Source organism: Cololabis saira, chromosome 16 (assembly GCF_033807715.1).
Source record: "Cololabis saira isolate AMF1-May2022 chromosome 16, fColSai1.1, whole genome shotgun sequence".
In the NCBI taxonomy this organism is placed as follows: Eukaryota; Metazoa; Chordata; class Actinopteri; order Beloniformes; family Belonidae; genus Cololabis; species Cololabis saira.
The window spans coordinates 37,536,011-37,563,599 of record NC_084602.1 but is presented as its reverse complement, the minus strand read 5'-3'; the positions used below and the strand labels follow the sequence as shown (position 1 = coordinate 37,563,599).

At 42.6% G+C, this 27,589-nt stretch overlaps 1 protein-coding gene and 3 non-coding genes across 4 annotated transcripts in view; 3 read left to right on the top strand and 1 right to left on the bottom strand.

The window, feature by feature from the left end:
• The first annotated feature begins 10,033 nt into the window (after nt 1–10,033).
• Nucleotides 10,034–10,116, top strand: trnal-cag (transfer RNA leucine (anticodon CAG)). Its single transcript has one exon. It is a non-coding gene; the product is annotated as a tRNA-Leu (tRNA).
• A 3,332-nt stretch (nt 10,117–13,448) lies between these two features.
• On the top strand, nt 13,449–13,531 carry trnal-cag (transfer RNA leucine (anticodon CAG)). Its single transcript has one exon. It is a non-coding gene; the product is annotated as a tRNA-Leu (tRNA).
• Nucleotides 13,532–16,523: 2,992 nt separating this feature from the next.
• trnal-cag (transfer RNA leucine (anticodon CAG)) lies at nt 16,524–16,606 on the top strand. Its single transcript has one exon. It is a non-coding gene; the product is annotated as a tRNA-Leu (tRNA).
• Nucleotides 16,607–20,867: 4,261 nt separating this feature from the next.
• The window catches only part of LOC133461950 (guanine nucleotide-binding protein G(I)/G(S)/G(O) subunit gamma-2), a 30,143-nt gene continuing 23,421 nt past the window's right edge, over nt 20,868–27,589 (bottom strand). The window contains exons 3-4 of the mRNA XM_061742984.1: nt 24,547–24,666; nt 20,868–21,746 (exon numbers count right to left, since the gene is read on the bottom strand). Of these exons, the coding sequence (XP_061598968.1) occupies nt 21,618–21,746; nt 24,547–24,633 (216 nt within the window). The 5' untranslated portion in view covers nt 24,634–24,666 and the 3' untranslated portion in view covers nt 20,868–21,617. The remainder of the gene's footprint in view (nt 21,747–24,546; nt 24,667–27,589) is intronic.

Genomic DNA, 27,589 nt, shown 5'->3' with positions numbered 1-27,589 from the left:
CTAATGATTCGCTTTGCTCCAGGTTGGGTTCATAACTGTATAATCTGTCTATAAACTACCCTTTTGTTATTTTATTCTGAGTATATAATCGTTTTTAAAGCATTTATTGAAAACGAAAGTATTACCTCGCCATGTTGGATTCTGCTGCCTCGTAGCTCTCGCGATATTACCACATCTCGTGGTGCGTTCGCTGCTGCTGGGAATCCTCTCTGCTCCTCCCTAGAGAGGAGCAGAGAGATGACAAATTCTTACCACGGGGAATTTTTTTGACGGTATATCGTGAACGGTAAAATATCGCCCATTCCTAGCCAGCGCACAAAATCCATCGCCTGAAACTATAGCAAAGGGCTGGAGATCTTGACAACACAATTTAACACAGGCGTCGGTGACCTCAGATTTAACTTGAGCTGGAATTTTGTTACTCTTAAGGAATGAGGTAATCATACCACTCTGAGACGTCTTAGATCCTCCTCCACAAACATGTCTTGTCATGCTGGATGTACCCGTCTTGTGGCTCTCGTGTTTATACAGCTTATCGCTAGGGCTGTTCGATTTCCCCAAAAATAAAATCTCTCTTTTTTTTTTTTTTTTTTTTCTTTCAAAATCCGATTTACGATTATTTTGTGAATTGACAAAAGGCAAAGAAATGATTTAAAATATGCTGTTTTTTTTATTGAACATTTGCCCCATTGGGCTTTAAGTGAAAACTTTGCTCTTATTAAACCAAAAATGAATGAATAAAGTGCAAAACTCTGTAAAATAAGTTGAAAAAAAGTTTTAAAAAATATAAAATATAAAGTTTTATCTCTGGAAAAAAAAAAATCAGCAAATCAGCACTTGCAAACATACAGTAAGTTATATTTCCAATTAAATAAAACAAGACATTTTCTAATTAAACTAAACTGGGTCTTTGCATGCTAAATAATAATGCAACCCATGAAGGAGGTAGAGGTGTGTAATGTCAGTCATTACATTTGCTATTCACATTTGCAAGTTTTTTGCAAGGAACACGAGCCGGTCTACCGCATCTGGCTTAAGGGATGCCCGGTGGCATGTTAGTATATCACCATGGTTACAACGCCCCCTCCTACACTAAAGAGCCTCTCCGATGGGGCACTTGTCGCAGGTATTGAGAGGTATTTCCATCAATCATTAATATGGTATCAATCATTAATAATCATTAATATGGTATCAATCATTATGTGTGCAGACAAGGTATAAAAAAAAAAAGTGAAAAATCGATTTTACGAGTTTCACGTTTTAACATCGTTCTAATTACATAATCGCGATTACGATTTAAAATCGATTAATCGAACAGCCCTACTTGTCACATGAATTTGCACTTCACGTAACCAATGCAGCTGTCGTCTGCCTCACAGAAATGATCCCAAACTTGAGATTTAGTAGCTTGATCTTTTTTTTTTTTTTCTCAGTTTATATTCTCCTGTCCATATTTTTTTCCTCACCGTTTCATCCATCTTGATTTGTTTTTGCCGCTGTTTGCGCATTCGTGACGTCAGGTCGCAGGTTACGTGCTTGCGAGGGATCGACCCGCCCATGAAGTGAAAATCTCTTGACCGAACCCGCCCCGCGGGTTATAGGTCGACCCACGCATCACTATTACACAGTATAAACTGCAGGGCTCAAGACAATTGGTTTACACCCTACTAGGGATGAAACCTACATACTGTCCATGTGGATCTGGGTAGCGGTCTCTTATTTTCCAGACACAGCAACTAGGAATCACTACTCTGTGCCCAGCTCCCAGTGCCCCGTATTGCCACACGACGTATTGACGGTATGCTGCGTAGCGGAATTGTTTGTTGCTCTCCCCTGGGTCTGGAAGATCCTCCACAGCCCGGACATCATTCCAGATCCTTCTGGCAAGCCGTAAGACCCCCTCCTGCAACATGTACACCTCCATGTGAGGCAGCATGGAAATGCAGGAGTCGTGTTGTTGCCCACAGCACTTTCTCTCTAAATCTGTGGGCATCTCACGGCAGTTTCGGCACACACACCAAATGGGTTGACTTGGAGCTGGAGGGCATGGTGGAGCAGCATCTCCTGATGATGAGATGAGCAGGAGATCAAACATGAGGCTTGGGTCTCTTGTGAGACAGGTCTGCAGCAACTGATGGGATTCTTCCAAACTCAGTGTTTGAATTCTGGCCTGTAAGGAAATAGTCAAATCATCAAGAAGATTAGACTTTATTGTCCTCTAAGAAGAATTCTGTGTCCACAGTGCATGCCAGGCCATCAGTTATAGTTATTGGTAATATGAAATAAAAATTTAAATGCTATTATAGACAGTACTACAGTAATAGCAGTAAAACCACATTCATTGATGAAATGACATAACGGATGGAAAGGGGGGATGGCAGTTTTACAGGGGGGGTGATTTGGACCGTTTTTATTTCAGGGGGGGATGTCATCCCCCCTCAACTCCAGTACTGATTATAGATAGACTACCTGCTCATCTGCAATTCTTTGAGCTTGCAGATTCTCCACTTGCAGAATGTCCTCATGACCAAGTTGCTCTCCGGTCCCGGTCCGGCTTGCTCCCCGTCCTCTACCTCTTCTTCCTCGGATTGTACGCGGTGCAGCCCTTCTCGCACGGCCTCCTCTCGCTCTAGCACCCCTATGACCTGAAGACGTGTCCTGCTCCGGACTGTAGGTAGGGTCGGAGCCACTGCTGTGGTCGTGGAAGCTCTAACAAGCAAAATAACCAAGGTATAAAAAAACACAAAATTCATTACATTCATTATAATAATAATAATATAGTTTACTTACAGGTGAATGAGACATGGGGTAGTTTTGTTGTAAATTTGGACGGAGTGCCGACGGGTGGGGGAGGAGGGGGTGGGGCTTAGAGGAGGTGCCACTTTCAAATCAAGCTAACTCTCTTGCTAGTTCTCCTACATTACAGACTATACCTTTTTAAAGAACCTAAAATTTGTTTAACCTTTTTAGTGGTGTCGAACTTGAGGATGGTTCCATAGGTTGACGTGATATGAGCCTGAATGTCCGTCAGTCTGGTCAGGATGTCTTGTGTGTACACGGACAAGAGCCACTTGCAGTGGTGGCACAAGTGTGGCACCAGTGCAGCATCTGGAGGAAGGCCGTGCATTCTGTGGTTACCTCGCCACTCGCTGCAACCATTCTTCTGAGTGGCTCTCCTTCAGCTGTTTGAGGACCCGTGTGGGGCTGTTCCCTAAGCCCCTCTCCTGCAGAAGCCGGATCATTCGAATGTCACAGGCGAACCTTGGAAGAGGCTCTTCAGCAACAGCAATGGCTGGTGGGATCATGGTGCCTTGTAGCAGCACAGACAGCTCCTGTCCCTTACTCCTGCTGTGGAACCAGCTTATCAGAGTGCTCTGGTTCACCTCCACAAGTTGGATTTGAGGCTCTTGCATGACTTTAGCATTGCCCACTACGCGCTGTCGGATATGCCTGTAGGCCTGCAAAACCTGTGACCACGATGACTCAGTCTCAGGCTTTTTCTTTTTCCTCTTTGGGGAAGGGAAGAGAGTGCAGAGCCTAATGAAAATGCCCTCTACCAGTCGACAACAATTTGTCCACTGAGCAGGCGCACTAGCTGCACCAAGGAAGCAGCGTGTGGTTTCTCCACTCCTGGTGTCGCTCAGGGCTTTTTTGGCGTCCTGAAACGTCCAGTCAAGAGTCGCTCCTGATGCCTCGCTGCATACACCACCCGGCACTTGTCTCTGCTGTCCAGACTTTCCCACAGGTGTATGATGGTGTCTGCCTGCTTGTTGGTCAGACAGAGAGAGGTCTCACTCCGCAGCTCTACCAGGTACTCCTGTCAACGTGCTGGTATCTTGGCACCTTGTGGTCATCAACGGCCTGCAGAAATAGTTACACAATATACAGTAGATTAATATCAAACATTAGTAACCTGGTTTAAAGAACCTAAAATTTGTTTAACCTTTTTAGTGGAGTCAAACTTCAGGATGGTTCCATTGGTTGACGTGATATGAGCCTGAATGTCCGTCAGTCTGGTGAGGACATCTTGTGTGTACAGGGCTCCAGACTAACTTTTTTCACTAGGAGCACAGTAGCCCCTAACTGAAAATTTTTATGGGCACAATCAGAAATCTTAGGAGCGCACATCGTTTATCGACACGCTAACCAAATTTTTACATTTCTATTACATTTCAGTGTATTAGTAATACGTATTTCATAATAGATTAATTAATTACCACAATGTGCTGTTTCAAATGCAGTGTTACATTTTATTGTGCACTTTTAAAGATGCCGCAAGATTGTAGACATGATCCACCATGGAATTTTTCCTTTGCACAGATAGCATTGCCAGCTCCAATCTACAATTACAATGAATAGAACTTAAATGTAAAGATGCATTGTTAAGGCTACTACCCTACTTTTATCCTGAAAGTTCAAATGTAACCTACCTATGTGGCATGCAATGAAATGGGACAATGTAAGCCCCTGCCTCAGCTTGGAGGAGGGCTATGACCCCTCCTTTGTGCCCAAGATTGACAGCTGCACCATCAGCCCCCATGGCAACTGTCTTCTCTAACCACTCTGTGTCTGTCCCTAGATGCTGGAAGGCCTGTTTGGTGGCATCATATACACCTTAAAATGAAAGCACATGTTATGACTATGGAATAACATTAATCTATATTACATTCACTGGACATAAACACCAGTTATCTGAACTAGGGCTGCAGCTATCGAATATTTTAGTAATCGAGTATTCTACTGAAAATTCCATCGATTAATCGGATAAAACATATTTTTGTTTAGTTAAAGAGCGATTATAAATATAAATAAGATGTTAGATGTTAATTGACATCACTAAGACTAAATTATATAATACAGTAGGTTCATGGCTGTGCATTTAAAAACCCTGAACTTACACCAGTTGACCAAATTCACTGCCTTCACTCAAAAAACTAAGGATCTTACCAAGAAATATTCTTATTTCTAACCTAAAAATGCCATTACACCTGATAACAAACATAATTTAAAAGATTAGGTGTTTTTCCCACGTGTTAAATTTAACTTTCATTTGTGTCAAGCCAATTTTAAGTTCTAGTTACGTTTTAAGTTAGAGTTTTGGCAGTGTTCAAAATAAAATTATGAGACCTGCTGTATTGGAGCACATTTTCTTTTAGTTAAAACTGTAGCGGGAACAGATGTTTAGAGAAACCTATGTATGTACCGGGTGAAGGCTGATTTATGGTTCTGCGTTACAACAACGCAGAGCCGCCGCCGTAGGCTACGGCGGCGGCTCTGCGTCGATTTAAGGCGGAACCATAATTCTTATTAATTCTAAAGGCTTTAGGGGAACATATCGGAGAACAACCAGAAGAATATAGAGTGGATTAAAAATAAGTTAAGCACTGAGCTACATGTGTCTCCCGTCTGGGCCATTGCAGACTCATTGCCTGAGCATGATATTACTAAAACTAAACATACCCGCCTCTTTCTTCTAACTTTACGTGCGCGTTGTCGCATTAAATGTAGTCCGGGCGTAATACCTGCTTTGAGCTGGTGAAATTAAACGAAAAAAATAAATAAATAAATAGATAAATTAAACAATTCCTCCGCATGATTTACAGCCTCTTGCCTTCTAAAAGCAGCCGACAGTGGGGTTGCTTTTTCAGTTATTAGCATATCTCGGCATACTCTATGCTTGAGGCTTTGATTGTGTTTAATTATGGTATCGTGTTTAAACTGCGAAGTGCCTTCACTGTCGGCAAACTTCGTGTTCCCCGCAGCTTTGGGTTAGCGACTGCAACACTCGCAGTTCAAGGTGTTCGTCTCCTTACAGTACCTCAACCAGGAGAATTCTCGCAGCTAGTCTTGTCGAAATGAGTGAGTTTGAAACTTTTTTGCCGCTGTAGCCTGTGCCTCTGACTCGGAATCATCGTCCGACTGTGGCTGTGCCGTTTGCACTGGCACACTAGCAGCAGGCCGGAAAAATGAGTCAATTGTTCGCTTCATCGTTCAAACACCGCACCTCTCCTCTCGACTACTTTACGGAAGTCCATGCTCACACTTAATTATGTGTAGGCCGTAGGCCCCTCCCCCGACTCATTCCCTTTCAGTCATTGACGCACCCCTTCCACGTTTAACCTGTAAAAAAAAAAAAAAGAAAAAACTGGCAAATGTGCGACCAGTAAGTGTGCGAGTGGACATGAAATTCAGTCGCACTTACTAAAATTTTGGTCGCAAGCATTTGGTCACAGTCTGGAGCCCTGGTGTACACGGACAAGAGCCACTTGCAGCTGGGCACCACGCCAGGCTCCGGAGGCTCTGGAAACCAGTGTGGCACCAGTGCAGCATCTGGAGGAAGGCCGTGCATTCTGTGGTTACCTCGCCACTCGCTGCAACCATTCTTCTGAGTGGCTCTCCTTTAGCTGTTTGAGGACCCGTGTGGGGCTGTTCCCTAAGCCCCGCTCCTGCAGAAGCCGGATCACTCGAACGTCACAGGCGAACCTTGGTCAAAAACGAACAAATATAGGTAAAAATGCAAGACGTAATTTTTCACGGCATAAGAGGAGAAACACTACTTACTTTTGGGTCAGGATAACCCGGAACTCAAGCCTGTGAGCCAAATTGAACTGTTGCAGTAAAGTCTGGCTCCAAGAGACATAGGTTGTCTTGCATCTAGAGCAGCCCAGATCCTTTCCCACAATAAAGTAGACCCGGTCGATGTCTAGGACCTGCCGTGCCCTCTTGTGCAGGCCCGCACCTGATGCATAAACAGACAGAAAGACAAACAGAAACACAAGTACAAACCCATACACACACAAACACACAGACAGACAATTATTTGTCTTTTCAGATGTTTTAGGTGTTCACATCAGAGAAACACATTACGAAAACGGTAATTTCACAGTAACAAAAAAAAGCTTTACCTTTGAGCTGTCTCTGCCCACACGCTGGGTTGATGCAGACAAACTTCACCTTCCAGAGCCTGTATGGCATCCACAGCAGAAGATCGTGCGTGAAGTAGCGGACAGGAGTCGGAGGCTGGTGGGGGATGTTGCCTAACTTTCTCTCTATTTGTCTTTGAGGAGTCTGATGTGAGATGAGCTGATTGGGATGATTTGGAGCACCTGGGCCCAGTGTTTCAGTCTATAAAACCTCCCTGCCTTCAGTGTGGCTCTCTCTTCCCTGGCAGCCCCTTCATTTGTTTGGTTTTGATTCTATTTTTCTTAACAACACACACCACACATTTTCCACATTCACACACACTGACACTACTGATACTGACCTCCACACCTCACAAGTTGATTTATTTTGCGTTGCCATATTTTTCTTTGGAATAAATAGCATATATTTATTTGCGCTGTGTTGTTGTCCATTTTTGTCTAGAGTTCTAGTCCTAGGACCAGTCATTAGTTATGCTCGTAACAGGTGTCCAGACGGCAGGTGTTTCTCGTATGCATCCTCGTAACATGGGAAGAGTTTTCTTATTTTAGTTTGAGTTGGAGATTGCCGGTAGTCCTGTTATCGGTTTTGTTTGGTTATAGGTTTACCTGGGTTTTCTTATCTAGTGGGGAAAGTGCGTGGTCCGACGGCCCATTGCGTGGCTGGCCCTGTGCTGACCCCTCTTTTGTTCTTTTTGGCCGGGATCTCCATCTCCTTTTGGTTCATTACTTTCGGGTTAATCTTTTCCCTTTTTTGTTTTTGAAAAAATAGCGGGGAAGCTCCAAACCCAGCTGGGGATGTAATTGCTCGGCGCGCACAAATAATTTCACTGGCTTGCTGCACCTGTTACGTATAAAGTTGTTTGGTGGACTGGTCGTAGTTGTGTGAATTCAGGGTTGAAATGGCTGAAATTGAGGCGTTTTTCGCTGCTCCGTCTGAGGACGCCTTAGAGAAATGCACAAAGGAGCAGTTGCTTAAAATTGCTGAGCATTATTCAGTGGTTATTGTTGGGGATAAACGTCTCAAGGAGAATATTAAAGCGGCTGTGAAGGCGAAGTTAGTTGAGATAGGAGTGATGACTTTTGATCCTGGGGCATTTCTTCCAGTTTCCACTACTATGCCTATCCAGACGCACGGGCTAACTTTTGAACAACAAAAAGAGCTTCTTTTGGATGAAAGAGATATATGATCGTCGTACAGCACGTCAAGAGCTTTGCCCAGGAGATCAGGTGCTGGCTCTCATGCCTATTGTGAGCTCACCGTTTCAGGCCAAGTATGTTCGCCCGTACACTGTTCTTGAGAAGTTGTCAGACTTAAATTATTTGATTGCAACACCGAGGCGGAAAAAGTCAACACAACTTTGCCACGTTAATCTCCTAAAACCATATTACAAGTGTAATGCGGATTTTGGTCAGGCTGATGGGGATGGTGTGAGTCCTGCTCTCCTTATCAGTCCGGTGTCTGTGACACACGAAGGAGATGGAGTGCCAGAACCGGATGACGGTTTGTTTTATGGCCGATTGAAGAATTCCAAGTCACTCTGCAATTTGGACAAGTTGTTGTCTCACTTGCCTGAGCCTTAGCGTAGTGAGTTGTCTAGATTGTTGCATGACATTGATGTCGGGGACGCACTGCCGATTAAGCAGCGGTTTTACCGCATGTCACCTGAGAAGCTCAAATATCTAGACGCTGAAGTCGAGTATATGCTTCAGAATAACATTGCTGTCCCGTCTATGTCTAGTTGGGCCTCTCCCTGTATTTTGGTGCCGAAACCAGATAAGACGCCGAGGTTTTGTACGGATTTCAGAAAAGTGAATGCTGTCACCAAACCAGATTCCTTTCCATCGCCGCGCATGGACTATTGTATAGATCAGGTGGGGTCTGCCAAATTCGCAAGTAAATTCGATCTGCTTAAAGGATATTGGCAGGTGCCTTTGTCGAAGCGCGCACAGGAAATATCTGCGTTTGTCACGCCGTCAGGTCTGTATTCTTATACAGTGATGCCATTCGGGTTACGGAACGCTCCAGCCACATTTCAGCGGCTGATGAACTGAGTTGTGTCAGGTCTGGATGGCTGTTTAGTTTACTTGGATGATCTTGTAATTTTCGGTGATACTTGGCATTCTCATCTTCGGTGCATCTGTGCTCTGTTTGAACGGCTGGCCGAGGTGCAGCTTAACATAAATCTAGCAAAGTGCGAGTTTGCTATGGCAACGGTGACGGCATTGCATAGACTTGGGTTGGAATAAAGTTGTTTGCCTTCGTCGAGTCAATGGGCATTTGTCTATCTGTGAATATAAAATATATGTTGAGGTTTGAAGTGGTTAAGTCAATCTCTTTACAGTCACCACACACATTATTAGCTTTTTAAAATGTAACTGTATGAGCAGTGAATAATAGACACACCTTCTGATAAAGATCATGCCACTTCTTCTGCCTTGGTGCTGGCCGGTTTCCTGCATTTGCTGGCCATGTCCCAGTAGAAGCAAAACCTCTTAAACGGGACATCCATTCACTATCAGCCATTCCTTTATGGGACTTTGAAGCCATGTCTGTGAAAAATTATTGGGTTTAACATGAAAAGCATGAGCAAAAGCATGCACATCTCAAAAACATGATAAAAGAGTGAGGAGGCTCACACACCTGTATAAGCGCCAGGTAGTTTTATTTGCAACATTTCGTTCCCCTTATGGGACTTGTTCAGGAATAGTGACATACTGAGACCATGCATGTTATATACTAGACAGAGTAGGGGTGTGTGAGAGCACACCAGCTGCTCACAATCACTGATCAGGCTAACCCCACCCATTCCTCAGATCAAGTGCAGGTTTGCAATTCACAATGTCAAGCCTAAAACACTATAAACAAGTTCAAGGAAATTGATAGAGCGGGGGGGGGGGGTTTCAATCATGCAGAGTAATGTAAATAAACCGCAAAACAAAGGCAACATTGATAGCATTAAATATTAAAACAAACCATGTAAGACACAATGGCATCTAAAGAGCATAATAGTTTACGTTTATCTAATATTAAATATGTTTGATATCACATTAGGGTGAACCTGAGCCTCCAGTGGTGAGTCGCGGGAAGTGCAGCTTTTCAAATGGCACAAGTCAGGATGGCCGAGCGGTCTAAGGCGCTGCGTTCAGGTCGCAGTCTCCCCTGGAGGCGTGGGTTCGAATCCCACTTCTGACATCAATTTTGCAACTCATCGATCTCCATCACCATAAATAACTGAAACAGCTTTCTTTAAACTTAAACTTTATTTATTTATATAGCACCAAATCATACAATATAAATGCAACACATGGTGCCTTACATGCAGAATAAAATAACAATAAAAAACACAATTTAAAACATTCCATACGACCCCACCCCCCACCCCCACGCGTACACACACACTCACTCACACTCATACACATGTGCACACACTCACACGCCCACACACACACACGCCCACACACAGTAAGTGGACTGGTGACATGGCTTAGCACTAACGATCCAGGTGAGGAAAACACTACCTATGGGTGGCCGTCCACACCGAGAGGCTCCACCGACCACGACCACAAGGAGCTTCGCCACAGAGACCCCCCCAACCCGGACAGACCGGGACAGACCCCACACAGAAGGTGGAGTCCCTCCCCCAGCTACCCAGGCCTGAGGGACCCCCATGACGACACCCCCATGGGCGGGGCAGGCACACCTCCCAGTGTGAACGACCCCCCTGAGGAAACACTGGAGCTAAAAACTAAAAGATTAAAAGAAAGTAAGAAATGCCTAAAAGTGTAAAATTTTAGAGAAATCTATACAAAATTTAAGATGAATAATAAATAACATGAAGTAAAAAGTCACTAAAATGGATTAAAGTTTTAAAGATAATAAAAGAGCTAAAGAAGTAGACACAATACATAGCTAAAAAGACTAGGTAAATGAGATCAGATAAAAGCCAAACTAAAAAGGTGTGTCTTGAGCCTCCTTTTAAAAATATCAACATTCTCTGCGGCCCTGAGGTTCTCTGGCAGGCTGTTCCATAAAGAGGGGCCGTAATGGCTGAATGCAGCCTCACCGTGGGTTTTGGTCGCGGTTCGGGGAATGGTTAAAAGGCCGGTGCCAGAGGACCTCAGGGTCCGTGAGGGTTGATACGGTAAAAGCAGATCAGATAAATAAGATGGCCCAAGACCGTTAAGACACTTAAAAACCAGTAAAAGAACCTTAAAATCAATCCTGAAGCGGACGGGGAGCCAATGCAGCGATATTAAAACAGGTGTAATGTGGTCCCACCCTCTGGTCCTCGTCAGCATGCGTGCGGCTGAATTCTGTAGTAATTGTAGGTTCTTAATACTCTTTTAAGGAAGACCAGAGAGCAAGGCATTACAATAATCTAAACGATTAGAGATAAAAGCATGCATCAGCACCTCCGTGCTGGCCTGAGAGAGAAACGGGCGGACTCTGGCTATATTCTTAAGATGGTAAAAACCTATCGTCGTAATATTCTTTATGTGTGGAATAAAAGTGAGCTCAGAGTCAAAAATAACACCCAGGTTCTTTAGCCTGATCCAGTAGCCAGTCCACGTTAGAGCAGCTGCAGAACTTCTCAACATTTATGGAGGAATATTACGTTTCAGACATCGTTTTGATGGTTGAATCAGAAATAACTGAGTTCAGCAACACTGGTTTAGACTATAATATATAAATATATATGATAAAAGCTTACCACTGGCTAAACCGATTGCTAACCATGAGCACCAAATTAAAGCACCATATTAAAAATTATTTTATTACTTTTTAGAAAATTCACCTGATGCAGTTCAGAAGAAAAAAAATGACGTGAAAACATTCATTAAACGACTCCTCACTGGTGGGAGGAGCTTTGTGCAATATTTCATAACTTATTTTCTATTCATATAATTCTATTTATGGCGCTGCACTTTTTATTTATATTTTATCTTTTTATGGGTGTTAATTGTATATGACAGTGCTGTGTGTGTGAGATGGAGATGTCAATTTCCCCGAGGGAACCTCCCAAAGGGATTAATAAAGTCGTCTGAATCTGAATTATTGTACTAAATTGTAACTCTGGTTTAAAGGGGACCTATTATGAAAAACAGCAGAAGCAGAAGCTGTTCAACGACACCTTCAGAAGACGCACGGCCCTTCCTTGAGCCAGCAATAGTGCATACATGTTATTTATATACAACTTATGTTCTTTTATTTTTTTTAACAATATTCAGTGTTGTGATTTCTTTACAGTTAACATGATTCATTTGTCTTGTAACATAAGAAATGAAATGATGAGGAATCGGAGTAAAGAACTATTAGTCTGAATACGAGGTGACCCGTTCCCTCTTCAGGTAACTAAAGGCTGATTTATGGTTCCGCGTGTCACCAACGCAGAGCCTACGTGTCGATTTAACGCAGAACCGTAAATCAGGCTTTAAGATCCGTTTACACCGCGTAACTGAATGAGAGCGTCCGACTATCAGGTAGAGCTGCGTGACATCGGACGCTCTCTGTCCACACTGAAACCGTTAAACTCACGGCCAGTTAGGACAGTCCAATACAAAAAAAATAAAGCAATGGAATTGATTTTGTCGCTGACGCTCGCTCGCATGGGACACACTTTGTGTACGGAGCCGCTGCTCTTCAGCCCGGAGAGGCTTTGTTCCCTCCCCTGCTACACGTCATTCAGGCAGCCAATCAGCACAGAGCCTCATTATCAAACCCCCGCCCCTTGGAATCACTCATAGATGAGGTTAGAAGTGGTAAAAATAGAGACATGGCCCACAGGCTGAATTTCTGATTTATGTAGAAAAAACAAGCTTTTGATTGTTTTTAAGACATTCAAGGCCTGTTTAAAATATACATTAAATGCCATAATAGGTCCCCTTGAACGGTAAAAGTTTAACGGCAGTAGAAAGTTTGTCTGAAAGACTAAACTAGTGTCGGGAATGCTAAAGTGGTGCCTAACTGACACAAAAAGCACCTGCTGAGGATTTGTTTTCTTTGCGAATTTTATGACTTAACTTTTCTTTATTCTGCCACTGCACTGATAGCTTTTTTTCCTCCTCTTCACTTTTCATATTTTTATTACATAAAGCACCTTGAATTACCTTGTTCCTGAAATGTGCTATACAAATGTGCAAATACCGCAATTTAGGTGGTTAACTAACCGTTAAGTCTGGGTCTCTTGAAGTGTTTTGGAAGCCGACGGGAACACATTCACATCCACCATCTGTCAATCAAAGTTAGCAGTGGCTACCAGCTCTTTCTGATCCGCACCAAAATATCTCCAGATGTTTATATAGAAATATCCCGTTTCACGTGTTCATTCAATGGCAATAATCAAACAAAATAGTGTTGCATTAGTCTAACCTTCCAACGGCTTCAGTTAGTTTAGTAGCGTGATGATAGGAAGCTATAACAGCTAGCCACTGGCGGAGCAGCTAGTTTACGTTTATCTAATATTAAATATGTTTAATATCACATTAGGGGGAATCTGAGCCTCTAGTGGTCAGTTGGGGGCACAAGTCAGGATGGCCGAGCGGTCTAAGGCGCTGCGTTCAGGTCGCAGTCTCCCCTGGAGGCGTGGGTTCGAATCCCACTTCTGACATCAATTTTGCACTTCATCAATCTCCATCAACATAAATAACTGAAACGGTTTTCTTTAGCCTGATCCAGCAGCCAGTCCACGTTAGAGCAGCTGCAGAACTTCAACATTTATGGAGGAATATTACGTTTCAGACTTTGTTTTGATGGTGAAATCAGAAATAACTGCTGAGTTCAGCAACACTGGTTTAGACTATAATATATAAATATATATAATAAAAGCTTACCACTGGCTAAACCGATTGCTAACCATGAGCACCATATTAAAGAACTATATTAAAAATTATTGTATTACTTTTTAGAAAATTCACCTGATGCAGTTCAGAAGAAAAAAAATGATGTGAAATTTAAACAACATTCATTAAACGACTCCTCACTGGTGGGAGGAGCTTTGTGCAATATTTCATAACACTTATTTATTTTCTATTCATATAATTCTATTTATGGCACTGCACTTTTTATTTATATTTTATCTTTTTATGGGTGTTAATTGTATATGACAGTGCTGAGTGTGTGAGATGGAGATGTCAATTTCCCCGAGGGAACCTCCCAAAGGGATTAATAAAGTCGTCTGAATCTGAATTATTGTACTAAATTGTAACTCTGGTTTAAAGGGGACCTATTATGAAAAACAGGTTTTCTCTTGCTTTAACATATATAAAGTGATCTCCCCTCAGCCTGCCAACTCAGAGAAGGAGGAAAGCAACCAAATTCTGCAGTGTCTGTACAGTCGCCCGGAGGATCCTTCCAGTGTGATGTGACTCATACGAGCCGTTCAGAATCTGCGCCCGTTGTTACGTAACGACAGGAGCAGATTTCCATAGGTCGTCCTCCGCTGCTGAAACCACACCCACAACCAACTCCGCCGGCTGGAGCTTCCGCCATTGTTTGGAAGCGGTGGCTGCTGAACAACGAGGGACAGTAAAAATTTGGCTTTGCATTGACACTTAAGGCTGAGTTATGGTTCTGCGTCAAAACAACGCCATGCCTACGGCGTAGGATACGCGTCGACGCAGACCACACACCGTCACTGACCTGCACCTCCCAAAAAGTGTAACTACGCGTCGAGGCGACGCAGACCACACGCAGACGAGAGGGCTGTGATTGGTTCGCTTGGGAGCAACGCATTTCCGGTTTATGGTTTGAAGCAGTCGTGAACTTTCAGCGCTCTTTTCTTTGTGTATGTGTGATTTTTTTTTTTTTTTTGCACAATAGTTGTCCTTATCTCTTTGATTCACTGTGACTGGAAAAAGTCGGATAAACCATTCAGAAAAAGATCGCGAATTAGCGGTCACGGGGGGTACTGCACCACGGAGAAATGGAGTGACGGAGAAGTCCGAAAGGTTCACGACGGCGTCACGGTGACGGCGTAGGCACGGCGTTGGTTTGACGCAGAACCATAATTCAAGCTTTACCCTCATAAAAGGATCAGTTCCAACAGTACGGACCCGGCAACTGCACATGAGTCAGCGGTGAGTGATGTTAATTTTTTATGTTATTTATATTTGTCTACAAGTATGATCTTTGCATGGGCTAAGTATTTAGCTTAGCTCTGGAGCACCGGAGCTGCTCACCGGACCGGACCAGTGAGCAGCTCCGGTGCTCCGGTGTTCCCTAACGGAGCCACTCACTCGTTAGGTAACACCTGAGCTCTATTAGTAATACATTTTTCTTCTGTTTATGGTTTCAGATCTTCCAAGCACCTGAATCTGTTCAACGACACCTTCAGAAGACGCACGGTCCTTCCTTGAGCCAGCAATAGTGCATACATGTTATTTATATACAACTTATGTTCTTTTATTTTTTTAACAAAGTTAAAAAAATAATAAACATGATTCATTTGTCTTGTAACATAAGAAATGAAATGATGAGGAATCGGAGTAAAGAACTATTAGTGTGAAGACGAGGTGACCCGTTCCCTCTTCCCGTAACTAAAGGCTGATTTATGGTTCCGCGTTACACCAACACAGAGCCTACGGCGTAGGGTACGCGTCGATTTAACGCAGAACCGTAATTCAGGCTTAAGATCCGTTTACAGCGTGTAACTGAATGAGAGCGTCCAACTATCGCGTCGAGCTGCGTGACATCGGACGCTCTCTGTCCACACTGAAACCGTTAAACTCGCGGCCAGTTAGGACAGTCCAATACAAAAAAAATAAAGCAATGGAATTTATTTTGTCGCTGACGCTCTGTCGCATGGGACACGGTTTAATAGTGTACGGAGCCGCTGCTCTTCTCCCCGGAGCGAGGCTTTGTTCCCTCCCCTGCTACACGTCATTCAGGCAGCCAATCAGCACAGAGCCTCATTATCATAGCCCCGCCCACTCAGAATCCCTCATAGAGAAGGAGGTTAGAAGCGGTAAAAGTAAAGACATGGCCCAGAGATTGCATTTCTGATTTATGTAGAAAAAACAAGCTTTTGATTGTTTTTAAGACATTCAAGGCCTGTTTAAAATGTATATTAAATGCCATAATTAAATGCCCTTTAAGTCTAACTTTTCTTTATTCTGCCACTGCACTGATAGCTTTTTTTCTCCTCTTCACTTTTCGTATTTTTATTACATAAAGCACCTTGAATTACCTTGTTCCTGAAATGTGCTATACAAATGTGCAAATACCGCAAGTTAGGTAGTTAACTAACCGTTAAGTCTCGGTCTCTGAAGTGTTTTGGAAGCCGACGGGAACACATCCACATCCACCGTCTGTCAATCAAAGTTAGCAGTGGCTACCAGCTCTTTCTGATCCGCACCAAAATATCTCCAGATGTTTACATAGAAATATCCCGTTTCACGTGTTCATTCAATGGCAAAATCAAACAAAATAGTGTTGCATTAGTCCAACCTTCCAACGGCTTCAGTTAGTTTAGTAGCGTGATGATAGGAAGCTATAACAGCTAGCCACTGGAGGAGCAGCTAGTTTACGTTTATCTAATATTAAATATGTTTAATATCACATTAGGGGGAATCTGAGCCTCTAGTGGTCAGTTGGGGGCACAAGTCAGGATGGCCGAGCGGTCTAAGGCGCTGCGTTCAGGTCGCAGTCTCCCCTGGAGGCGTGGGTTCGAATCCCACTTCTGACATCACTTTTGGACCTCCTCGATCTCCATCACCATAAATAACTGAAACGGTTTTCTTTAGCCTGATCCAGCAGCCGGTCCACGTTAGAGCAGCTGCAGAACTTCAACATTTATGGAGGAATATTACGTTTCAGACGTCGTTTTGATGGTGAAATCAGAAATAACCACTGGTTTAGACTATAATATATAAATATATATAATAAAAGGTTACCACTGGCTAAACCGATTGCTAACCATGAGCACCATATTAAAGAACCATATTAAAAATTATTGTATTACTTTTTAGAAAATTCACCTGATGCAGTTCAGAAGAAAAAAAATTATGTGAAATTTAAACATTCGTTAAACGACTCCTCACTGGTGGGAGGAGCTTTGTGCAATATTTCATGACACTTATTTATTTTCTATTCATATAATTCTATTTATGGCACTTCACTTTTTATTAGGGCCCGAGCACTTACAGTGCGAAGGCCCTATTGCAGGGGTGTCAAACTCATTTTCACCGAGGGCCACATCAGCGTAATGGCTGTCCTCGTAGGGCCAGATGTAACTTACAAATGTAACTAAATGTAATTGAATGTAATGTAAAATAAATGTAAGTACCCCTTAATGTTAAATAACTCATTATTTATTATAACTTATTCAAGTGACAATTACAGTTGCATAGAAAACATGTGTTTGCTTGTTGCTCTAACATAAATCTTTTAAAATGTTATCAGTTTATGAAAACCCACATAACTCCATTAATAAAGGATCAAACTGTCCAAGTGAATAAAGAAAAAAATAACAAAACTGAGCTGCAAAGAACTTGTATGACATGTAACATTTTACAAAAAACGGCTGAACACAGCCTCAACTGATGGGTTGATAACAACAATTTGGGTTTTTCGGTTAGTTTTTGATGAGGAAATGCTGCCAGTCCTTGAACACACCAAGTGGATTCTCTCTCTACTCTCGATTGATCATGTTCTGAAAATGATAAACACAAAACCAAATGCAAGCACAATCATTAAATTGCACACAGTTTAACTGTTCTTCTTCTTGGTTGAATTACATTTTATTATATTTTAATTAAATTTTTTTACCTGTGTGTTGAGTGGATGAGGCAGGTGTATGTGCGGCGACCCGGTTGTTTTTTCCACACATCACCAGCGCTGCTGATCTGTGACTCTATGCGCGCCCATCTCACGGACAGTGTATAAAAAGAAGTGAAAAATATGAATGCGGTGCTTGCTGTTATTCCGGGAGGTCTGATGAAGGAATTCCAACCGCTGGACGTCGGTGTGAACCGGCCGTTCAAAGTGAAGCCTGAATTATGGTTCCGCGTTAAATGGACGCAGAGTACGGCAGGTCGTCCCAGGTCGGACCAGCTTCACCCTGCGAGATTTTCAGCCAAATCTGTCGGTTTGATCACCGGTAACGGGCGATTCGCATAGGATGCGCCCCGGAGTCAATCTGTGCGCCGGGCGCCCGTCGCACAGAATCCGCCGGGCAGATCCGGCTGAAATTCCGCTGGTCGGTCCCCGGGAGTCCCTGCTACCAGTCCAGGCCGGTTCCTGCAGTCCCGGCCGGTCGGAACCGGTCAGATTCCCTGGTTAAAGCCGCGGTGATGCGCGCTGCTCTAGCCTACTTCCTGGTTCCTAAAGCGCGGTCCGTCCGGCTAAATTGTCCAGGTTCCCAGCCGCTTTGGGAGCAGGGATTTCTGGGGTACGTCCCAGGCTGGACCAGCTTCACCCTCCGAGATTTTCAGCGAAATCTGTCGGTTTGATCCCTGGTAACGGGCGATGCGCCCCGGAGCCACGCCGGGCGCCCGGCGTGGCTCCGGGGCAGCGTTCAGCATCCGCCGGGATCCGGCTGAATTAGTGCATAAATGTTATTTATATACAACTCATATTTTATTTTTTTAACAATAAAGTTGCCATTTGTGAAAATTCAGTGTTGTGATAATTTACAGGCTCGGGCTGCTCTGGCGGAGCGAGGGTTTATCTTCCTCCCCTACACGTCATTCAGGGAGCCAATCAGCACAGAGCCTCATTATCATACCCCCCCCTTCCCTTAGAATGAGGCGCAGAAAAAGAGGTTAGAAGCGGTAAAACTAGTGACAGGGCCCACAGGCTGGATTTATGATTTATGTAGAAAAAACAAGCTTTAGATTGTTTTGAAGACATTCAAGGCCTGTTTAAAATATACATTAAATGCCATAATAGGTCCCCTTTAAGCGAGCAGCGTGGGGGCAATGGATGACTGAGGGGGAACACAGTTTCACAAAGACTGGAAGGCAGCGCCGGGCAAGTTATGTTACAGTTTGCAGATGGATTGGTGATGCGTGGGCTAACGCGTCTGCTGGGATTATTTTGCAAGCTTTTGCAAAAACCGGATTTTCTGAGGGGCCTCACGGCACGGAAAGTGACTCTCACAGCGAGGAAATTCGGACTGGCACAGCTGATTTAGCGGAGCTCTTTAATTCAGAAACAGAGGATGAGGACTTTGATGGGTTTGATCAATGTAAAAACTGAAATAAAGTAAATCAAAATAAGTTTTTCTCCCGCTCTATTTTTAAATACGCACACTTGTGTGTTCTGCAGCGCGCATGTGTGTGTTGACAGCACCTTTTCGTTTGGTGCGCCGTGTGTGTGTCCAAAAATGACACACAAAACTGAGAGTGCGCCTTTCCACACGGCGCTCCGAATGTTTTTTTTAAAGGCGCGCGTGCAGTGAGCAGCAGTGAGCAGCAGTGAGCGAGGTAACTAGGCAACGGAGCGCAAAGGAGCGGGCCGTCTGCAGGGCAGGCAGCGCAGAGAGCGTACCGACATAATGTTGCTGTCTTTAATAGTGCGAGTGTGTGTGCGTGTCTGTCAGACGTGCATGGGACAATTGTGAAATACAGAATCAACTTTTAATTCCCAATTATATAAAAATTCCGTATTTCAAGGCACGGGGGGCGACCCGCGGCGGGCCACATAAAATTACATGGCGGGCCACATCTGGCCCGCGGGCCTTGAGTCTGACACATGTGCCCTATTGTATCTGTAGGAAATTTTATTCTTCTGACGAAAGGAGGGCCTTTTTTCCCCCTAAACTTGCCTCAAAAGTCACCAAATTTTGCACGCAAGCCAGGCCTGGTGAAAAATGTGATATTTAATGATTTGCATTAATGGGCGTGGCAAAATGGCTCAACAGCGCCCCCTAGAAAACTTTGTGCCTCAAGCCCCACAATACAGTTTGACGTACATGCACAAAAATCGCTACACACCTGTATCATGTCCCAACTTAAAGAAAAGTCTCTTGGCGCCATGGCCGAAACCCAACAGGAAGTCGGCCATTTTGAACATTTGGAATTAATCGTGTAATTTTGGCGCAATTTATGCCATTCCTTCGGCAGTTAATACGGCTCGAACCGTAACGTGCACCCAGGTGTGTTATACATCAAAATGTGCGTCTCCATCCTGCGACTACGCGCATTACTTTTCTCTTTCAAAAGTGTTACCGTGGCGACGCTAGACGCCAAAAAGCACGCCCCCCCTTCATCTGATTGGTCCATATTTGATAGTTCCCCAAAAGTCACCAAATTTTGCACGCAAGCTAGGCCTGGTGATACATTTGATATTTCATGGTTTCCATTAATGGACGTGGCAAAATGGCTCAACAGCGCCCCCTTGAATACTATTTTCTGTCATAACTTTTGAACGGGTTGTGATAAAGACATGTGGGTGTTGTCATCGGACTCGGTTTTGAGTACTTGACCTTCATTCAATAATTACGAACTAGGAAGCTATAACAGCTAGCCACTGGCGGAACAGCTAGTTTACGTTTATCTAATATTAAATATGTTTAATATCACACTAGGGTGAATCTGAGCCTCTAGTGGTCAGTCGGAGGAACTGCAGCTTCTCAAACATCCACGTTAGCGTCAACCCAGAAGTTGTAAAATTGACTTCTAAATTGACTACTAAAATTCTGGCGAACCATCACCCACACTTTTCCCTGTAGGGCCAAATCAAACAGATACCTCAGCTCATTTATCCCATCTGCAGTTAAGTTTTTAAACAGCCTATAGGGGGAACAATGTGATGTGATGACTGTTTTTATTATATGTATTTATTTATTGTATTGTGTGTTTGAAGTGGGATATGTATGTTGTCCTGTGGTTGCAAACCAAATTGCCCTTCGGGGACATTAAAGCTTTTTCATATTGACACTTGGATAAAACCTGAAAAAAAAGACAGTTTTTCCTTTTTCATGTAATAATTGACGCACACAGAGATTCAGAAGTCACAGCACAGCACAGTTTACTCGCTAGTCGTTTTGTACAAAGAGTAGAAAGAGGGTTTTGTGTCTGAAGGAGACGAACCGCATCACATTTGCCAGACAGATGTCGACACACACGGAGACGACTTCCAGTAAACAGAATCACAGAGTTGAATGTTTCAGACGTCCCATTAAAAAAGCTTCCGCTAACTCGTTGGTGTAAAAATTAAAAAAAGAAAGAAAGAGAGCGAAGAGACTTCAGTGATCACTTACATACAGTTATAGAAAGATATTGCGGTAAAGTCAGAATAAACAAAAATAAACTTAAAAAAAAAAACAACATTCCAATACTCAGGTGTTGCCTAGCGGTAGCGCAGGTGTGAAGCTCCGCCCACCCACAAACCATCTAACACACACCTTCAGGTCCCAAAAGAAGCACAAAATATTTTTATTTTCATTTTATCTCTTTTTTTTTTAACGTTTGCACACATCACAACCTGAAGATTTGATTGGTTGACTGGTTGTCCATCAAACTTCTGGCTCCGCCTCCTCACCAACAAGCCACGCCCCCCCGTCAGAAACCAACCCCTTTAATTTTACATGTTAATTCTCTGTTTTTTTTAAATTGTTGCACTCTTAAGGTGCCGATCGAGAAATTGGGGGGCGGGGCAATGAAAGCCGCGCCCTCCCAGCTAGAAGATGTCTACGAGTTTTTGAACGTTCAGAGTCCCGCGCCGAGCGGACGGCTGAAGGGCCAACGCCGGGTTCACAGGATGGCGCAGAAGAATTTCTTCTCCCTGAACGGGTTCTCCGACGCCGGCACCGGCGACAGCAGCGGGTCCTCTTTGGCGTGAGCTTCGCAGTACGACATCAGGTCCGCCGCCGCTTTGGACACCTGCAAATAGAGACAGAAGTTCTGGTCAGGTACAGATACAACAGCAGCCCGTGAAACCTTCACAGCTCTGTTCACAGCAGCCGGTTAACCAGTACTTAGCAAGGAAGTCGGTTTTAGTTAGTTGGTTTACAGGACTGTCTCAGAAAATTAGAATATTGTGATAAAGTCCTTTATTTTCTGTAATGCAATTTAAAAAAAACAAAAATGTCATACATTCTGGATTCATTACAAATGTACTGAAATATTGCAAGCCTTTTATTATTTTAATATTGCTGATCATGGATTACAGCTTAAGAAAACTCAAATATCCTATCTCAAAATATTTGAATATTCTGGGAATCTTAATCTTAAACTGTAAGCCATAATCAGCAATATTAAAATAATAAAAGGCTTGCAATATTTCAGTTGATTTGTAATGAATCCAGAATGTAGGACATTTTTTTTTTTTTTTTTTTTAATAATTGCATTACAGAAAATAAAGAACTTTATCACAATATTCTAATTTTCTGAGACAGTCCTGTATAGAGGGAATGCGCATGACGTCACAGATGCGACTTCACAGCGGGTTACAAACACTGAGTGTCAGAAAGACTGAGTGTCAGAAAGACTGAGTGTCAGAAAGACTGAGTGTCAGAAAGACTGAGTGTCAGCGTAAACTTTCAGTTTGAGCAACTGGAAAACATCTAAAATAGGAAAGAGCTGTTGTGCGATCGACTGTACTCATAGATTTAGCAAGAAATCAGAGTTATCGTTTTACAGACTGCTGAAAAATAAGTTTAAGAGAGACAAATGGATCGCTGCAAATCACAGAAACAACTGGATTCCAGACACCGAAACGTGGATTTGTGGTTCCCATTTTGTATCAGGTAATGTTGGATTTTTGGGTAGCTAACGTTAAACGGTCACATCATAAAGTTCCGTGTCCTCATCACTTTAATTTCTACAACAAATCCTGTCTTGAAGTCGGACCAAGCGTCAAGGCTTTTGTAAGCCTTCAAGCTTTGCTTCGTGTATTTCCCCAGCGTAGAAATTAAGTACATATAAATATCAGGAAACTGGATTCGTGGCCAAATATTAATGTCCATGGACCACTGGTTCTTGGTAACTGTACCAAATATTAATGTCCATGAACCACTGGTTCTTGGTAACTGTACCAAATATTAATGTCCATGGTCCACTGGTTCTTGGTAACTGTACCAAATATTAATGTCCATGGACCACTGGTTCTTGGTAACTGTACCAAATATTAATGTCCATGGACCACTGGTTCTTGGGGTAACTGTACCAAATATTAATGTCCATGGACCACTGGTTCTTGGGGTAACTGTACGGATCACTGTCAAGTCCAACTGACGCTAATTTAAGCCGATAATCGGCTGTTATCCCGTCTTCTCCACTAGTTGCAGCTGTTTTTACCACTCAGTGTGAGTAAGGGGGCTGGTCCAGTGGGGAAGTGACGTCAATGCAGACCCTATATTCTGAAATGCTTGTTTTATTCTGAATGTGTAAAATGGAATATTTTTTGTTGTTTGGTTCTGTCTGGTTTCAACAATTTAAGGGTTGAATTCCATCACATCTCAGATCATTTTTAGTTATGTTTTAAATTGTAAGGATTGTATTTTATTGTTTTGTGTGCAATGTTGGACCCCAGGAAGAATAGTCTTCACTGCAGTGACTAATGGGGATCCGTAAATAAATAAATAAAATGAATAAACCTCAGCTACCAAGTACCGGTAAAGCTATTTTATTCCATAAATTAAAAAAAAAACATGAAAGATACCGAGTTAAAGAAGACTTGAAATTTTCAACTGAGACTTTAAACTTGGAGAAGGAAATATTTTTTTTAGATTTAGACTTTCACTTTTTATCTTATTTGAATAAAAAGTTTGATGTCTTTTAGGAAGCGGGAGGTATTTCTTTTTGTTTCCCGCCCCTGATGTTGGTTAAAGACACCTAAAAAGCAACTTTGGAGCCCCATCCTGGTTTTTTCTAAGGTTCTGAGTAGACTTGTAGTTCTCCAGACCGTTTTTTTGTGGTCTTGGTCTCTCCAGGTCTCGGTCTCGGATAACTGAGAGTCCTTTCCACACCAAGGTGAGAGAATCTGGTGATCAGCAGTTCTTCCTCTGGTTAATGTACAGTTTTGTAAACTATTTGTATTTTACATCTGATTTAATGTTTTGGTGCATCTGCATGTGTTTCTATTTAATTATAGTTTTGTGTTTATAACGGCTTTTTTGAATAAATATACGGATAATATTTGCATATCGTTGTGATTGATTAAGCATCAGGTCAATTTCAGTGATGCTGATATACGGTGTAATCTGATTACTTTAATGGTAAATAATGTAATTTCAATCTTTAATATTTAAAATTCAGGTTTCATCTCCAAATTTAGTCCAATTTAAATCAGTAACATTTACTATTCATGACTTTTCTGAGGTGGAGGGGGGTGTTGGATCTGGTTATTCTGCTAGAGGACTTTGGGACTAGTTAGTAGTCGTGTCAATCCTTAAAAGCTCTGGAGTCAATCCTCCAATAGTGTAGAAATAGCGGTAGTGCAGTCGCCACACAGATCTGATCTCAGCTGATGGATGGAAACATTTATAGTGAGTTCAACGTCATCGTCCACTTCTCTGGCAGGCGGCGTCGCCCCCTGCTGGTCACTAAAGATAAGGATGATTACCTGTATTTGGGTGATTACCAGCAGGAAGCTCAGATTTACAGGGTTAAAAAATGTAAATAAAGTGGAAAGTGTTTTTTTTTTTTTATTCCTCTGATTTTATAGTTTCTTATGAACTACCTTTATCCTGTCGATGTTGGCCTCCATCTTCAGCTGTTCCACCAGCTTCCTGGCTTGAGCGATGCTGGCGGTGTTATTGGTCGCCATGGCGACGATCGGTCCGGTTCTCGTCTGCTCAGCCTACACAGAGGAGACGGAGACATTGCAGACATTTCACTTCACCGGCGAACACAAGGAGGCGCCATGCCCCGTTTATCATCACACACAACACACACACACACACACACACACACACACACACACAATTACACTCAGGCATATTATCTATGTTGTCCGTTGCTAGGCAACCTCTGACACGAGGAGCAAGCAGAGGAGGTGGGAGGAGAGAGGGGGGGGCGGAGGTTTGTCCGGCGTGGATCTAAAACAGATGAATGAAGGAAATACGTGTTGTGAAGGACAAGAAACTGAACTGGATGTCTTCAAATGGTTTCAACTGAACAAGCTTACTCTTAATATTAAAAAATGCAACTTCATGATTTTTAGTAACAAAAACAAAACATCTCCCAAAGAAAAAACCTAGAATTATAATCAATGGCTCTGAAATTTGCCAGGTTACTCATACCAAATTCTTGGGTGTCATTATTGATCATTCAAGTTGGAAACAACATATTGATACTGTATGCATGAAATCTATGAAGATGCTTGGTATTTTGGGAAAGGTTTGTCCTTTTGTTCTTCCTTCCTCTCATTTAACTCTCTATTATAGTTTAATCTTCCCTCATCTTAATTACTGCAACATTGTTTGGGCTTCAACACATTCAACATACATTAATTATTGATAATTCAAAAAAGGTTTCTCAGAATGATATCACATGCAAACATATGAGCCATCTGCTCCCCTTTTCATTAAATATTCATTATTATCCCTCAATAAAATTAACATTTTTCAAACATGTTTATGTTCAAATTTAAAAATTATATACAAGATCTTCCTTTTCTTTTCATAATTTCTTTTGTGTTAATTCCAATATTCATTCTTATGCCACAAGGCACAAAGATGATTTTAATTTACCGTTTTGTAGAACATGTAAACATCAATCTTTCACCACTTGTGGAATTCACTCAATAAATCTCGTAAATCATCACCATCCTTGCCAATATTCAAAAAACATTTAAAGAACTTTCTTATTGTTTCATCTTTGTAGTGTTCATTATTTGATCTGAGTTACATTTTCTTGTGTTTTTTTGTTTTTTTTTACTCCCCCTTGTGTAGCTTTTATTTTGTTTTTTATTCATATATGGAAAGGATTCTATAGAAGCCACCAGGCTTCTTCCTTTCCTTGCATATTATTTCAATGTTTTTTCATTTTTTGTTAGATTTGTCTTATATTGCTAAATAAATAAACTAAACTAAACTGTTTTGGTCCTTAAGAGCAAATGTGGAGCATCGGAGCGACAAACCGATTAGTTAAAACCGTCATTCATCTCTTAAAAGAGAAATTTAGTCCACATTCTTCAGAACCGAGGCAAATATTACCCCTTAAATTCATTACTGAGCTTCAGTGATCAGAATATAAATGATTAAACCATGTTTGGTCACAGCAGGTTCATTTATTTCCTGGATCGTGTCCTGTAAATTCATTTAAAGCCACCCTATGTAGTAATACCACGTCTGACCACATGGGGGCGTTTAGCTCTGCTGTGTTGGCAAAACCACCAACAAGACTTTTATGACTCTGAATGTAACTGATAATCCCACTTCCTGTCAGTCCCAACAAGGTGAAAGTGGGCGGTACCAAACCCCACCACCACCCGTCATGGCGGAGAGTGAAATAAAAAAGATTAAATTAGCCAGTTGAGCTAACTCTGTAGTTGTGGGTGAAAACTGTTCCTCTGAAGTGGGCGGAGCAAAGCCTCAACAAGGATTTCAAAAGATACCCATCCTGTGGAAAAGCAACGGAGTCAAGTCAAGTGTACGACTCCACCCCCAAAACATAGGGCTTGGTCGCCAAGTTGTATTCTGGGAGGGGGCGGCCATTTTGGCAGCGTTGAGAGTGTAAACAAACAGCAGTGTAGTAGCAGTGTGGTAGCACGGAACGCAAAAAAAAAATGTTTAAATGCCGGAAAGCAACTGGAATTTACCGGGATACCTTAAACAAGGAAGCCAGGGAGCGGTATATGGAGAAAATAATGATTATTAATGGTCTGGATCCATATGAAATCCCTACTGAAGAGTGGAGCTCCGATGAGGATTTACTGCCGCAGTTCTGCAGAACCACCGTCTCCGGCTACCGTGTTTAGGAGTGTTTGGCAGCTGCTTTGGTAAATGTTTGACTCGCCAAGTGTTTCGATACATTTGTATAATAGTACAACATACAGTACATGTTTTGTATCACTCTTACTTTTTTCTTTTTTTTGACTGCTATATTATGCTGAAGAGGCTCCGAGCGAGGCGTGAGCAATATTTTGTTTTCCTTGTGAGATTATTTTTTTCCTCTGCAGCTACAAATAAGAGTTAATATTTTTTCCTCAACAAACTAGTTTTATCTGAAGATTGGGGTTAATCCCACCGCAGAGAGCTGGCCAGCAACTGCGTTTAGCTGGCGAAGTGGGGAATAAAACAAAGTGTGAATGATCCGACCCCGGTCTGTGTGAGTGTTTGTTTGGTTCTGCCTCCGAGCAGGAAAGCGGTGAAAAGTTAAACCATTAGCGATCTTTTCCCCACGTCTGTTATGTGTGGAGCTGCTGCACCCACAACACAGCAACGGGTTACCATGGTTACAAAATAACGGAAAGTAACGATTACAATGAAGACAATGAAGAGGGAGCACGTCTGTACACAGTGTGCAGTGGTCCAAAGAGCAGCTAAGCTAGCTTCCAACATGGCGGCTCCGCCAGGTGATGACGTCAAGACGACCAAGCCCTATTTGACCAAAACCTCAGGAAACTGCGTCAAAGCTTAAAAAAAGGCCCCGGCATCTCTCATCGTTAAGAGAACATCTAATCGTGAAAGCATCCACATCGGTCCCGCCCCCTCCCCACCGCCCTGAATAACCTTTTTGATTGAGCCCATCAGTCCCTTTGAAACGGTTCCCTCCCTAGC